Here is a 15691-nt window from a genome sequence, read left to right as displayed (position 1 = left end):
AAAAGCTAATCTAAGAAAATAAGTTAAATAGGTGAATAACTTAAAAGGGAATTTAGGCAAAAACACAGAGATAAAAATATTCAAGGACATTAAAGCAATTGCAAATGAAGCCAGATTTCAGTTTTCATGCACTGACAAATTGGTGACATAATAGGGAAAAATCTCAAACCTACAATTATGAAAGGACATTAAGAAGAATGTGCCTGAAAAACTACCTAAGAAGCAATGATTATATAAAAATTTTTCTTAAGAATACAGAGTCACTATACTATGAGGAAATATTGGGGAAAATAAAAATTATAATAAGGCAAGTAATTGGTAGAATTTTTATTTAAACCAGAAAAGGGATCACCAAGAAAAAAAGCATGCTAATGAACAATAAATCATTTGTAAGATTTGACAATTTAAAAAAATAGTTAAGTCCAGTATCTTGTTTTTCTATTATTTATCTTTTCATAAATAATCTTTTTTAGAATTGTTTTCTATTTTCCCCTCCATTTTAAATATATCAATATCTACTGAGGACCTACTTTCAAGTAGTATTTCTGGAACAAAGATTTCAGCATGCTACTCCCAGTTCAAGGAATATGATGGGAAAGGGATTCATAAGAAATCTTTATTAAAGAATTAGAAATTTAACATTAATTATCAACACAAATTTAAGTTAGGAATGACTTATCCTTAAATTAATCAAAGTATTTTAAGACATTTTATAATCATTCCCTCAAAGTTTCTTTCATTAGAATTCTTTGTTCCATCTTCATTTTTCCTCCTATGATCTCAGTGCATACTCCATTCTTGAGGACATTTTAGTTTCCCCTTTGTTTCAAAATTGGAAGTTCCTAACTACAAAGTCTTGGGGATGATTTGTATTTCTTCTGCATATACTTATATATGCAAATGTTTCATCTAATAGAACACTGGAGAATATGGACTGTTTTATTTTCATCCTAGAGTTCAAAGAACCTAGCACAGTGATACATACATAGTACATATTCAATTAATATTTAATACTTATGTGTTTTTTTTACCTTGAATAATATTAATATGTAAGGTACATTACAATGTGCTATGATAATAGCATTACAGGGACTTTATTATAGTTCTTAACTATACCCAGCATATTAAAAAAAATAAGAGCTAAAAGTATCAAATGGCAATTTTCCAGCATTATAAGGGGACCTAAGAATAGTACAAACTGAAATTAACACAAAATATCAAAGCAATTTTAGCCAGCAACGAACTTTTTAACTATTAATTTTATTAAACTAGAGCAACTGACAAAACACTAAAAATTATGATTTCAACTTCCTCTTACTCCTTTTGTATAACTTCTGTTGCTCCAAATGGATGATTTTAGCTCCTAAAAAATGAGATGATACTTCTGATGAATTTGGATAGAAGAATCATTTTGAAATCTGCAAAAAATTTAAATACAAGTAAGCTAGAACATGGAATTTTAGGTCTGGAAGAAATCTTAGATCTAGTTTAATGTCATTTTACAAAATAGCAGTTCTCAAAGAATGCTTCAGGGACTCAAAAGAGGTCAACAAAGTCAGTTTTTTTTTTTTATTATAACATTGACATTAAATTCCTAATATGATAAACACCAATAGTTATAACCTTCAAAACTTAGGTTCTTTGGTGGATAGGGGTGTATTTTTTAAGAGTATAAAGGAGGAGTTTTAAGATCGCAAGTTTTAAGAATCACTTTTATAGATGAACTGAGTCATTCAGAGATTAAATAACTAATCCCAAAGACACACTGGTAGCTACTAGCAGAGCTGGAGCTAAATCTAGGTTTGACTTTTGTAAAGTCCGGGAGAGCTCCCTGAAGGGCTCAGAATCAGCCAGAGTCAGGATAAGCAAAAGTCTTTGTCCCAAGTTGGGCGCCAAAATGTAAAGTTCTGTTGTCTCTAGATTGTGATCATTCTCTGGGAGGAGATCTCTTGGGGAGCTTTTGGGGAGGCAGCCTTAGTTTTTGTTTCAGTACTAGTAATCCCCAAAATGCAGCCAGGAGTTAAAGTCCTTTACTGTCTCTTTCCAAATCTTTCCATCTCCCTCTGAAACCAAAGCCTCCAGCCAGCGCGAAGGTAGACATAGGAATGAATTCTTGACTCTGAATGTCCTGGAGTGTGGGATTGTGGGTTTCCCAGAATTCAATCCTGATGTGAATCTCCCGGAAGTCCATGAGCAGGTTTTTCTTTTAGACTTGTGAATCTGCTGGACTTGCGAATCCACTGAATCCTCGTTCTGAATCTCCCTCGAGCTTCTCTGAAATTCTCCTGGGAAGCCTTCTCCTTGACCCAATACAGACTGACTCCCCCAGTCAATGTTGGCTCCTTATATCCTCTCAGAGAATGGGCTTGTGGGAACTCTTTACAAAACCAATGAGAAAGCTCCTTTAAAGATGTTAACTCTTTTAAAGGTGTAAACTCCTTTTAAAGGTATAAACTCCTTTAAAGGTGTGAACTAAGCATATTAACTTGTCTCAAGTTCTGACCCATAACATCTGCAAGAATCCTAACAGACTTTTATTTAATTTTTTTTTTTCCTAAGAAAGGTTATTGATGCCAAACATGGAACTCAATTTTAAAACTAGGTTTGTAGCTTCTTCCCCTCCCCCAGTCTCTTTAAAAAATAAATTATGGAGAAGTTAGAGGAGAATTCTCCCATTATATTCCCCAAGTCATAGCATGGTAGAATAGACGGAAGTGCTAGGTAGGAGATTAAGAAGATTTGTATTTCATCTCTAACTGCTAACTCTGAGTAACTTATTTAACTTCTTGATATCTCAGAAAACTTTTTAAGATTTTAAGACAACTTTTAAGTCTTGAAAACCTGGAACTGGTAACCTATCCTAAAAAAAATTTCAAATGTTTCACATATTTCTATATACTCTGTACTTGGCAACAGTTTTTAATTACTCTATTGAATCTAATTCCTGAATCTCTGAATTCAGAGGGATATGCAAAAACAGGTGTTTTTTTTTTGTTTGTTTGGTTTTTTTTTGCTATGATTTAAAAAGTAAGGAGTATTTTTCCATTTAAGGTCACAACTATTAAATAGCTCCTTTAATGGCAAATGGACACTTAATTTATCTATATCACAGGTTAATTTTAGATAAGCCACTTAACTGTGGTTTATAATAACTCAAAGCTAGTTTCATAATGAAGAATGTTTGAAAAGGATAGGAGCCCATTATCAAATGTAAAAGTTTAAATGAAGCATCACTGAGAGAAGGCTGAAATTGTTAGTTTAACCTTAGATCAACTATTTATTTTACTTGGCATCCTTAATACATCACAATATTAATTTAAAATATAAAACTAATTCATGGATTCAAATACATACATTCACACTCTTCCCTCAATATCAATCATGTTTAATGTAGCATGGCATGGTAAGATCAAATCGGATCAAATCATTTATTTAATCTCTCAAAATTCCAAATAATTATCCGATTATAAGTTGCAGAAGAGTTGCCAATGAGTATTAGCAGAGGGAGGCTTCTTACTAGGAACTATCTACAAGAAGGAATCACAGTTCCACCTGCTTTTGTTTGGCTCTAAAAGTATAATGAAGAACACTAAGCTTTGGGAAAAAACAACAACAACAAAAAAACAAAAAAACAAAAAACAAATAAGACATAAATTCTGATCAGAAAGAATACCTATCCTTAGATGATTTAAAATACAAAGGAATTTAAAGTTTACTTTTTATTTGGCTCTGAAACATTTTTATGGAATTCTATTATAGGAGTAACATGTAATAATACTGATAGCTTATTATGATAATTAATGAAGCCACATGCTAATTTTTCCCATATTGCCTCTCTAAGCAACATCTATATTATGTTATGGGTTTCATGAATAGAAAGAGAAAAGGAAAAGTAAATAAAATAAATTCTGACTGTGATACATGAAGATTTAAATGCAAAAAACCCAGCAGAATCATATAAAGGAAATGTTTGACTTCAAAAGTAGGTGGGCCAGCCGTTTAGAAAGAATGAGAAGTAAGAACTATGGTGGCCAAAGAGGATTAAAGGGCTAGAGAAGGCCTCCAACACTTCGGACTGTGTGCACACATATTTGCACATGTATGTACATAACAAGAATCAAAGACTATAAGAAGATATGGAACGCTAATAATTAGCACTACTTGTGAGCGCAATGAGCACTGATCACTGAAGGGATGAGATACATTGAAAAACATGAAATATTAACTACTAATATATAGAGTATATCAGATTGTCAACAAAGCAAGTGGTAATGTTGAGGGACAACGATGGGTTCCAAGTATACACTTGTGATTTCTCTGGTTTTAGGGGACCACTGGCTAGAAACTTCCTCAACTAATATAGATTGGCCACTTCACAAAAAGTCCCCAAAAAGGGTATATAATTTATTCTAGGTCACTGAGTTATTATGTGTCAGAGGTGGGATTTGAACCCAGGTCTTCCTGGTTTTCAGGTAAGCTTTCTACCTTTTTTAACCCATACTGCTTTTTTAATGAAAGTTATAATAAAATAGGAACCAATTAAGTAATATGAATAAATTTGAAAGCCAAACTTCAACTACCCAGTGAAAATAAAATAATTTGCTAATAGAGATGTGAATTAATTGTATAATGACAAAAATTTATCCAATGGCCTATGATCAATCCCCTTAATAAAAATGGCCGAGGAATGGCTGATATACTAAGTTCATGGCTGAATAATAGGAGAATGATGACTCCTGTTAAAACATTAAGTAAGAACTTCTAATATATGAGGTAACTCTAAATTATTCACTCAAACTTAGTTTTTTATATAGTAATTACTATATTACTAGGATGTTCCAGAGAAAATATCCTACAATGAGCAAAATTTCCTTTCTGAAAGAATAACATAATAGTAAAAAAAAAAAAAAAAAAAAAAAAAAAATTTAATACAAAGTAATATTATGTGACTTCAGGACTGATATTGCAAATTAGATTTCCTGATGAAGACACCCTAATTACATGGCAATATTAAAGTAAGAAACTGCTCTAAGAAGGAAGCAGCACTTTAATACTGCATAAAAAACCAATTTTGTATCACTGGGGAATTTAATCACTATGAGAATGCTTAGCAAGCATAAAGAAAATAATTTATAATTCCTTAGTAGCTTTGGTTGGAAACCTAATATTTTCCAGGACATCATTTGTTTCTACATATCCCAGCAAAATATTATCAGACCTGCATGATGCAAGGCTAAATTTGGAAAAAGCACCTCAGGTTTTTTCATGGTTGAATTGTAGATTGGCGGTCTGAGCTGAATATGTCTGTTAGTAATTTTAAAATTAAAAACTGCCCAAATTAATAATAATATTAATATATTTAGCCTTTCCTATCATTAGATGAAAACAATGTGGTCTTTGTTGTACAGTCACATCCAAATCTTTGGGACCCCATTTGGGTTTTTCTTGGCACAGATACTGAATTGTTTTGCCATTTCTTTCTCCAGCTCACAGGTAAGAAAACGGAGGCCAACAGGGTTAAGTGACTTGCTCACAGTCACACAGCTAGTAAATATTTGAGGCCACATTTGAGCTGAGGAAGATACTTCGACTTACTGACCCAAGCCTGGTATTCTTTCTTATCTACTGTACCTCCTAGCTGCTATATGCTAAATGGCCCCTTGATATATTATAATACCTCCCTCAATTATATGAACAAGAACAGAGAAAATATTCTGGCTGAAAAAAAAAACAAATAAAAATCACCATAAAAAGGATGAAATTTAGTCACCCTAAAGATCATTTGTGCCGAGTGATAAAAAATCTGACCTCTTAAAGATCTAGTGCTTCTCTAAAAGAAAGAATCAATAAAAAATCTAAGGCAAAATAAACAGTTAATTAAAAAATTATAATTTTACAATCACTGAAAAAACAAAGAATATCCTTGAAATTTTCACAATTTAAACGAAGTAAACTACTAAAGCTAAGACTTATGAGTCTTATTACGTCAGAAGTATTTAGTGAATGACAAGGAAAATGGACAAAAGGTTTCTCAGACTTTGGCTAGTCAAAGTACCTCTAAGATTATACAAAGGAGAGAATCATCTAATTCTAAAGAATTTATCACTTAAGACAGGCAATCTGTACAAAATATCAATAAAGGATTATCCCAGTTCTAATGAATTTATCATTTAGATAAACAATCTGTCCAGAGTAGTTATTGATACAAATATCATGTCCTCTTATTAATAATATTTCTATAGCTCAGCAGTTTACAAAGTGCTTTACAGGTCAGCCCTCTACAATTTTCAAAAACAGTATGTGTTACAGATATGCAATTCTGTATTTTCTGTAACAATTCTTTTTTTCTATTTTAAGACTTTGTTATGTAACTTTCACTTCAGTTTCACTTCAGAATTCCTGAAAACAAAAAAGTTTTCTTGATACTTTTTATAATTTTATCAGTTATTTTTTTTTCATTCCTTCAAATCGGACCTTTCATTATAATAAAGAAAAACAATGATGTTATACATTAATCAACCTTCTAAAGTCACATGTACTTCTCAACTGGCATGGTTGACTTTGATCACTTTGAATTTTAAGTTCTATAAAAGTATTCTCAAACTCAAATCACATTAAAAAGTCTATTACTAATTTATTTTTAACCATTATCTTAATCTTTGTTTTTCTTTAAAGATTGTTAATTTGATTATATATTCTTTCAAACAAAAGTACAAAGGTCTGCATAATAAGATTTGGGGCATAAACATGACCAGAGGTTGAAGAACATTCTTCTAAAATATTATTATCAAATTTCTTCTTCTTATTTTGGCAATTATCTGTATTATAGTACTATTAGAATAAAAAGAGCACTGTTGGCTTCAGTTGAAGAAAATAGTTGTGACAAATGGGATGACTATCATAAAATTTAACAGGGCAAAAATATTTCTAATTTAACTGGGCAAACAAATATTGTTGTTAAAGATAAAATTAAAAACCTAAGTTATTTAGAATGGCTAGCAGAGTAAGTAGTTATAAGTTGGGTTTTCCATAATTTCAGTGAGTGATTACTAATTCTCCCATTTACATTATTTTTCAGTGTAAAACTATCTTCTCCAAACTCCAATGGTTTTATAACTACCACCAATATGGTTATTTCTTTTGTAGATTTGTAGATTACAAACCATCCATACCTGATTACATTCACATACATTATTTTGATATGGGACACATTTCTAAAAAGGAAGCCTGATACCTAAATAAGAACTTTCATAATTCTGTGCTCATCAAGCAAATTTCCATTCGATAGCTGAATATTCATTCTATGAAGACCAATTCAGCAGAAGCCACTTATTTTTCCAGATATATTGTAAATTAATTTTTTGATTTATAATCATCTTTTATTTGGTCAGAGTAAAAAACTTTCCAAGACAGCTCAAACATCAGAAAATTAATAATAATGCTAATTCCTCACAATGTTACCAGAAGACAGAAAATTAAAATAAATTCAGAATCAGTTCCTAATATCATGTGAGCTGGGTCAAATTTCCTATGAACTCTGAATAGGAAGTCTCATTTTTTCCATTAATTACATTACAACACTATTTAAGATAATCAAGTAAATCATAATTATTAACTTCAGTACAGTACTTTAAAAAAAGAAAGAGAGAAGCAATGTAAAATTAAAAAAAAAAAAAAAACCAACCAGTTTATCACTCCATTGATGTGGCATGTTGCTGTGTGGTCTTTTGGAAGGCTAGAAGTCCCATTGACAGGGTGAAAGGATGGAGTTGGGTAGATAGTACTTCCCAAAGATTGCATAAGTTGAGAACTCTGTAAGAGAAAAATTAAAATGTGATAAAGATATCTTCCGATCAGATATGACCTTAGCTTTTCCCCAGAACCTGAAATCTGTTGTTCTTTCTCTCCCCTAAAAACAATTTTGGTAATGTTGCTAAAGAATCATCTGTTAGAAAAATAACTAAGATTCATATAGCACTTACTATGTTTCAAGAACTACTCTAAAAATATCATCTCATTTAACAACTTTATCACCCTTATAATTACACTGAGAGTTTAAGTACAATTATTTGACCCATTTTACCAATGAAGAAACTGAGGCAAAGATAATTGATTTGCTCAGGGTCTGGGGACTTGATCTTAGGTTTTCCTGAAACCATTCTTATCTCTATCTACTGCACCACCATCTGTCTTATAGCACTGTCACAGAACAGATAGTATTATGGATAAAGATGAATTAGAATTCAACTATTAGTAGGTTGTTTTTTTTTTTTTTTTTAAGCTGCTGGGAGATACTCATCTAAATCCATTTTGCTATTCCAATCAATAAGCTGTGTTTACCCACACCAATAAATCCTTATAAAGTGTAAGGCAGACATTACAGATACAAAGTCAAAAGGAAAAATTATTCCTACTCTCCAAGAACTTATATGCTAATTTGCGAAAAATGAAGGAGCAGGAAAGGAATCAGAGTAATTTGAGAAAGGAGAGGGCATGAAGCAAGATGACCAGAAACTTCTGAAAGGCAAATGCTACAAAAAGGGAGTAGTTTTTTGTTGTTGTTGTTGTTGTTTTTAATGTAGAGAAAGAAAAATTTCTAGATCATTTTCTTTAAAAAAAAAAAAAAAATTCACAGAAAAGAAAGCCAGAAAGAAATCAGCCAAGCAGGACAGCATTGAAAGTTAGAATTTCAGAAGCATACTGTTTTGTAGTTTCATGTACAAAATGAATCTTCCATTTCTCTTTTATTGTACATTAAAATGCTCATTTTATTTGGAGTTTTTCAGAACCAGATTTTGAAAAAAATTAAAATCAATTTCCTATACATTCTGGACAACAACAAATCTGAATTAAAAGAATGTTTCTGCCAAGATTTTTATCCTAGTTAACTGTTGTCCTCCAAATTCTACTTGTACTGTTTTGTATGTCTGTGTATCTGTAAAAGCTTTCCAATTTTTTGTAACTGGGTCCATTTTGTCTTTTATGATCATTTGTACTTGGTTAGTCAAGAACTCTTCCCTCATTTGTAATTGTTTGCTTGTTTTAATAAATTTTTGCTTTCAGTTTCAAATTCTCTACTAACCTATACCCACACACCCACTTATTGAGAACATAATAAATAAATGCCTATTTTATCTATGAAGTCATACAAAACATTTTTAAATTAGGTGAATCTTAAAGAAAGGTTGGGTTTTGTTTTTTGCTGTTGTTTTAAGGTAAAGATGAGGAATAAATACATACTAGGTTCTAATGTGGGCAGCTAATGCAAAGATAGGAGATGGAATGACATGAGAAACAGAGAAAAAGCCAGTTGAATTAGATTGTGGATTATGAGGCAGATTAGTGGCCAATGAATCTGGTGAGAGAAGATTAGGTGAGGTTATATAAGCTTTAAAACTTAAGGGAATCTAGCTGTGTGATCCTGGGCAGGTCACTTAACCCCAATTGCCCAAAAAAAAAAAAAAAAACCTAATAGTTTTTTGGAATAGGGGAAAATCACATGATTAGAATTATCATTTGAGGAAAATCACTTTGGCAGACTGTACAGGATGAAATGAAATTGGGAGACTTGAGGCAGGTCAATCAATTAGGAAGCTGTTGAAATGAACTAAGATAATAGGTATATAAGTGGGTAATACGGTTTTGAGTTGTGATAGATATTGTAAAGGAAGACTGAACAAAATGTAGCAACTGACTAAACATACAGAGTATGGAGGAAAGTGAGAAAGTGAGGATAACACAAGATTCCAAGTTATGAACTTGAGAAGTTGGAATTATAGTGGCATTTTGACAAAAAAGAGAGAAGTATGGAATAGAGGGAGAAAGATAACTAGTTTTGTTTGTGTTGAGTCACAAATGTCTCTAAGGCACCCAGCATGAAATATCCCATAGGCAATTGTTGAAGGGGAGGAGGAAGGTTGAAGCTCATGGGAAAGATTAGAGCTGGTTAGAGAGATTTGGAAATAAGTGGAATAGAGATAGTAATTAAGCCCTTGGGAAGTAATAACATTAGCAAGAGAAAAGCATACTGAGCCACAACTGGAGTGCCTAGGACAGAGTCTTAGGAAACACCTACAATTAGGAGATGCAATATGAATGATGAACAAGGGAAACTGAGAAGCAGAAGATAGGCAAGAGAACCAGGGGAAGAAGAACAGTGTCATGAAAACTTAGAAGAAAGTATCCAGAAAAAGAGGTTAGTCAAAAATGTCAAATTAGGCAGACAGATAAAGAGAGCTGTAGCTCAAATAAAGACTACAAGATCTGGCAAGGCAGAAATCTTTTTAATTTTGAAGAAAACAGTTTCAGTGAAATGACAGGACAAGAAATTATTCAACAAAGGGTTGAGGAATTAATGAGAAGTGAAAGTAAACACCTTTTCAATATGAATTTGGCTGAGGAAGGAAGGAGATGTAGGATCTGAGAAGGTAGTAGGATCTAGTAAAGGTTTTTTTTTTTTTTTTTTTTTTTTTTTTTTTTTTTAATGGGGAGGCAAATTAGTTAGGATTAAAAACAGAAAGGAAGGAACCAGTGGATGATAGAGTAAGATTGAAGATTTGAGAAAGAAGGAAGAAATTACTAAGGTTGTAATTTGATAGAAAAAATATTAGGGGATAGGAGAAAAATAACCTAACAAACATGTAGAAATCCTGGGAAAATTTGACTTACACGTCTACCAGAGAGAGATGGTATCTAGAATCAACACCATTAAAGAACATAAATTCATTTATAGGGAAAAATAGCAGAAGTAAAAATACTTCAAAGTCAAGCCAACCTAATTTAGGAACAAAAATGGAAAAAATGTGCCTAAGCTCCTTTTACAAAAATACAATAAAGTAACTACATTTAAGCTTTAACACCACAATCTTAGAGAGGTTAAAAAAAAATCCTTAAAGAGAATAAAGATGTAAAAGGCAACTGAGAATTAGACCAATTGCCCATAGGGGAAGTGTAAATGGGAATGTTTTTTAAGCATGACGACATGGGAAAAGGATTTTGGTCCTAGACATCCTTCATGGGTTCTGTTCTCTCTTCTTCATAACTAGAACTTGTAACATATTTCTTAAATTTAAAAAGAGTCAAGAGAAAGTAAGGAATAAGAGGCAGAAGATATTTGCTTGATTCACTTATGGTTTCATCTCATCTTATACTGCAATAGCATTCCATTATGTTCATATGACATAATTTGCTTAGCGATTTTCTAATTCCTATTAGGCACTATTTCTAAGTAGCAGGGTTTTTTGCTACAATAACAACAACAACAAAAAGAGTTGCTAGAAATATTTATCAACTAGGATTGGGAATATCAAGACAAAGGCTAGAACTTTCTCTATATAGATCCCACCTCCTCCAATCTATTTTAGCAGATTATCACTACTATCATCCCCATTTTGTCTCATTTTCACTTTCTCCTTATCTACTAATCCCTTTTCTTATCATTAACAAACATTCACCTGAATAGTACTGTCTTTGTTAACTTCTATCCTACTTTTTACTTTCAATATAATATAAACTCTGAAATCCAGGCTATTTGTCAATCCTTATCTTTCTGACTTCTCAGAAACCATGGCTGATTAAGTTCTTCTCCTGGATATTACTCTCTAAATTTTCTCTTCTAGTTCTCCTATTTGTCATATGTTCCTTACAGTCTCCTATGCTGGTTCTTTATCCAGGTCATATCCACCAACAGTGTGTGTTGGATGTATCTAGACCTCTCTCTCTTTCTTTTTTTTTTCACTTGAAACCTTTTTTTTTTTTTTTTGCCCCAGAAATTTTTAGGTGAATTCTGAGTATACAGGTATATAAATCAAACATTTACTGATAATAAATCATAAAGAAATTTATTTTAAAACAATTCTTTGGCATACATATAATTTTGCTACTTATTTAAATAAGATGAAGGCAAATTTTCATACTAATGATATGAATGTGCTTTTTTTGTTTTCATATAAAGAATTAAATCTTGGTGGAATATTTGATACTTTTTACTGTTACCTAATTTTTTTTTTTTTTTTTTTTTTTTTTTTTTTGGGGCAAACTCCACATTCAGTTATGCTGACCCACAATTTAAAATTTTTTCTCTATACAACCACACTATATAGATCTTTGGCCAAATCTAGCCTACTGCCAGTTTTATACATTCTCATTGAGCAAAGAATTCTTTTTACATGTCTCTAAATCATCTGGTAACATCCTTAGCTCTTACTAAGTTCTGTTAACATCTTTGTGAAGATAACTTCTAAATCTATATATCCCAGCCCTAGTATCTCTTCCAAATTCTAGTCCTGTCTCCCTTTTACTTTTCAATAAATCTGGGGGGAAAGGATCGGAAGAAACTTATTGGGTAATCCTAGGAAATGTATTCAGAAGATATTTCTTGCAAATATATGAAACAGAGTTGAAAAAAGATCCTTTGTACTAGGATTTTATACAACAGACATTGTGGTTTGCTTGAGAATAGGATGGGAAACTTTTGCTTGCTATTTACTGAAACGTGACATCAGATTGATGTATCAGATCACTTATGTGGATAGTATTTCGAACAAACTGAATTCACATAATTAGCTGCTAATTAGAAAGCCGACAAGGAGATTGTATGACATGGTAGAGGTCACTGGGGAAAGTAATTGCCTACTAAGCCCCTCCAATTGAAAAGATTCAAAATAGAACTTGTTATCTTTTCCTTCCCAAACTTCTCTGTTCCTTCTGAACTTTCTTTCCTACTCTTTTTGGAAGTTAATGCTATAATCCAAATCACATAGATTTGGAATCTTGGTATCATTCTTACCCTTCCATGTATACAAATTAATTACTAAAACTTGTTTCCGCCTTCACAATATAGCTTGCACATGCTCCTTTCTCTCCACTCACACAAGTGACTACTCTAGGCCTTCATCTTAATTTATTTCACTGATTTGAATCTCACCCCACTTCAATCTATTTTTCTTTCAGCTTCCAAATTGATTTTCCAAAAGGAAAGGCTTAACTATGCCAATCTTCTACTAAATAAACTTTACACAAGTTATTACAAAGATCAAATGAATTATTTGTAAAAGAAATTAGCACAGGGCATGGGTATTAAAGACAATGTGGGGGAAAATGAGTATAGGGAAGACACAGGGCAGAATTAGACCAAATGATCTGGGACAAATGGAAATTTCTACCATTGGACAAAAGCTTCTATGCACAAGGGTATAAAAGAAATTGTTTAGAATATAGAGAACTTCAATTTGTTACCCTTAAGTTTCACAAAAAACTAAAGAAGGAATAAATAAGTAAAAAAATCATGAATCAAAGACTAAAAGTTGCAAATAGAATAAGAAGAGATTAATGAAGAGGAAATAGTGAAGAAAATGAAAAAGTAAAGAAAATGAAAAAGTATGGAAGGAGGAAAAAACTCACCTAAGAAACAAAAGAAAATGAAGTGAAGGAGAGAAAGGGGATTTTAAATTAACAACTAATATGGGAGAGGAAAAAAGGGAAAAATTAGGTAACAAAATTAAAAAAAAAAAAAAAAGGGGGGGGGGGAGGCTTGATAATTTAAATAGAATTCCAAAACAAAGGAAAGGAGTGATATGGAAGTGAAGTGATGGGTGGGGAAAATGAGAATGTGGAAAGGACCACCAAAAACAAAAACAAAAACACTCCAAAAGCCAATGTTGCAAAATTACAAAGAGCATAGTTCCACAAAGCTATGAGAAAGCATTTCCACACTAATCCTGTGCAGCAAATCAAAGTCTGGAATATAGTACACATTGGATGTATTTTCAGACTTTTATGTAAGGATAAATTTCTCCAGTTTTTCTTCTCTTCTTTGCCTTTTCTTTTAAAAAAGATTATGCTATACATAATGACTCAGGAGGGAGATGAGAGAAATTATGGTGATGCTTAAAAATAACAACAAACAAACCCAACAGTCAAATATTTATTTTTTTAAATAAAGAATTTAAGAAACAGCTCTCCTGTGCTACTCCCCCTTTTAAAGCAAAACTCAGTCCAGTGGATGCCTATTTGTGTTTCCTAGTTCTGTTCTCTCTAGTCTCTGACAAGGGGATGCCCTTGAGTTTCAAGACCATGCTTAATCCTACCTAGCTTTGTTGATTCTGTTCTATGCCTGCCAATCCTGTTCCTTGAGACTTGGCTGTTAGTCCAGCTTTGGTCTTTTTAATGTTGTTGATTATAGCACTTTATTTATTCCATTTCACCCCCTTTCTGCAGCATCAACCTTTATGGACTGTGGGTTGTGCTGGTGTTGCTAATGTTGTACTTTATAATAACTGAGCTCTGTCCTTGGTCTGAACTGCATACTTTCTCATCAGCAAAGTTTTTGCATAAATCCTCTGTGGAGGTTCTATATCCCAAGCTTTCCTCTAAATCTTTTAATAGGCCAATGATCTCACCAGTAACATCTACTATTAGTTGTATCTGCTTTGATTATTATCTTTACATAAAAATATGCTAAGACTAAAACAATCTGGAACACAATAAACTTTTCTATAATTCTCTATAATATAATATAATTCTCTCTAAAATTCTCTATAATATAAATAATTCTCCCTAATCCTCACATTTTATTTTTTTGTACCACAGGCTGTCTCTAAAGTCTGAAATATTTTCTGTCCCACATTCATCTCTTGGAATTCCCAGCTCCCTTCAAAGATCAATTCAAAAGCCACTTTCTCAAAGAATCATTTTCTGATTAGCTAATAGCTAATGCCTCCTTCATCAGTGTATTTTTAAAATATTCTACCGTTTACGATTTGTGAATATGGTATATTAACTCCTAGTAAGTCAGTCTTTCACTTTTGTTTTTGCATCAACAATATTTTATTTGCCTTGCATAAAAATTTTTAAATAAATACTTATTGGCTAACTTGTTGAAAGAGAAAGAGAGAGCTAGTTATAATAAAGTTTGAGGATGTATCTAAAAACAGAACTTACTGATTCCAAGTTCACAGATTCTGCCTGATGTCTTTATCATGATATTTTACTTACGATTTTTTTAAAAAACAAACTATAACTCCAGGAAACGTGCAAATATCTAAAAGAAACTAAACAACTTACAAATACCTTCACATAAATCGCTAAAAAAATTTTACCGGAAGGAATAATGGTAAAGAAAACCAAAAAGAATTGGCCATATACTTCCCCATATAGTCTACTACTTAAAATGGCAAAGTCTTGTTGAAGCAATAAGAAAAAATGAGGGCAGGTGGAAGATGAAAAATGCAAGCAGCCAGGTAAGTCTGGATACCCTATATGACAGGAAATAGGGCCAGATCGGCATTTCGGGAAACTACACCTAACTCAATATATTGTTAATCAAAGACCAACACAAAACCCAGGCAATGATGGCTTGAAACACTGAAGAAGCCAAGGTCAGACAACTCCTGAAGAAGACAGGCATCTCGGCCATCATCTTCTAGAAACAAGCAAAGTGTGTCTAAATACTTCAAGAGTAGGAAGTCACAGGAACTAACCCAAGCATAAACCCCCAATCTAGAAACTAAGATTGGAGATGTGCATAAACAGCCGAAAATGTTGAACATAATGAAGAAACACTCTGGATCAAGAAAAGCCCCAAGGGTAAATCCAGAAAAATAGAATTAGCTGTATAACCAGTCCAAAAAATTCTAAGAGAAAAGAGTATCTAAGATAAAAGAATGTCCCTGAATACCTAGAAGAAACGATA

The 15691-nt window shown here is 32.3% G+C and overlaps 1 protein-coding gene across 6 annotated transcripts in view; it reads right to left on the bottom strand.

Moving 5' to 3' along the window:
* LOC141551433 (KAT8 regulatory NSL complex subunit 1-like) overlaps positions 1–15691 on the bottom strand; it is a 126278-nt gene that overhangs the window by 39948 nt on the left and 70639 nt on the right. For all 6 annotated transcript variants that reach the window (XM_074283087.1, XM_074283084.1, XM_074283086.1 and 3 more), the window contains one exon: positions 7685–7812. In XM_074283087.1, the coding sequence (XP_074139188.1) occupies positions 7685–7812 (128 nt within the window). The remainder of the gene's footprint in view (positions 1–7684; positions 7813–15691) is intronic.

The sequence above is a fragment of the Sminthopsis crassicaudata genome, chromosome 1 (genome assembly GCF_048593235.1).
Source record: "Sminthopsis crassicaudata isolate SCR6 chromosome 1, ASM4859323v1, whole genome shotgun sequence".
Lineage (NCBI taxonomy): Eukaryota > Metazoa > Chordata > Mammalia > Dasyuromorphia > Dasyuridae > Sminthopsis > Sminthopsis crassicaudata.
This window is presented reverse-complemented; position numbering and strand designations above follow the sequence as displayed.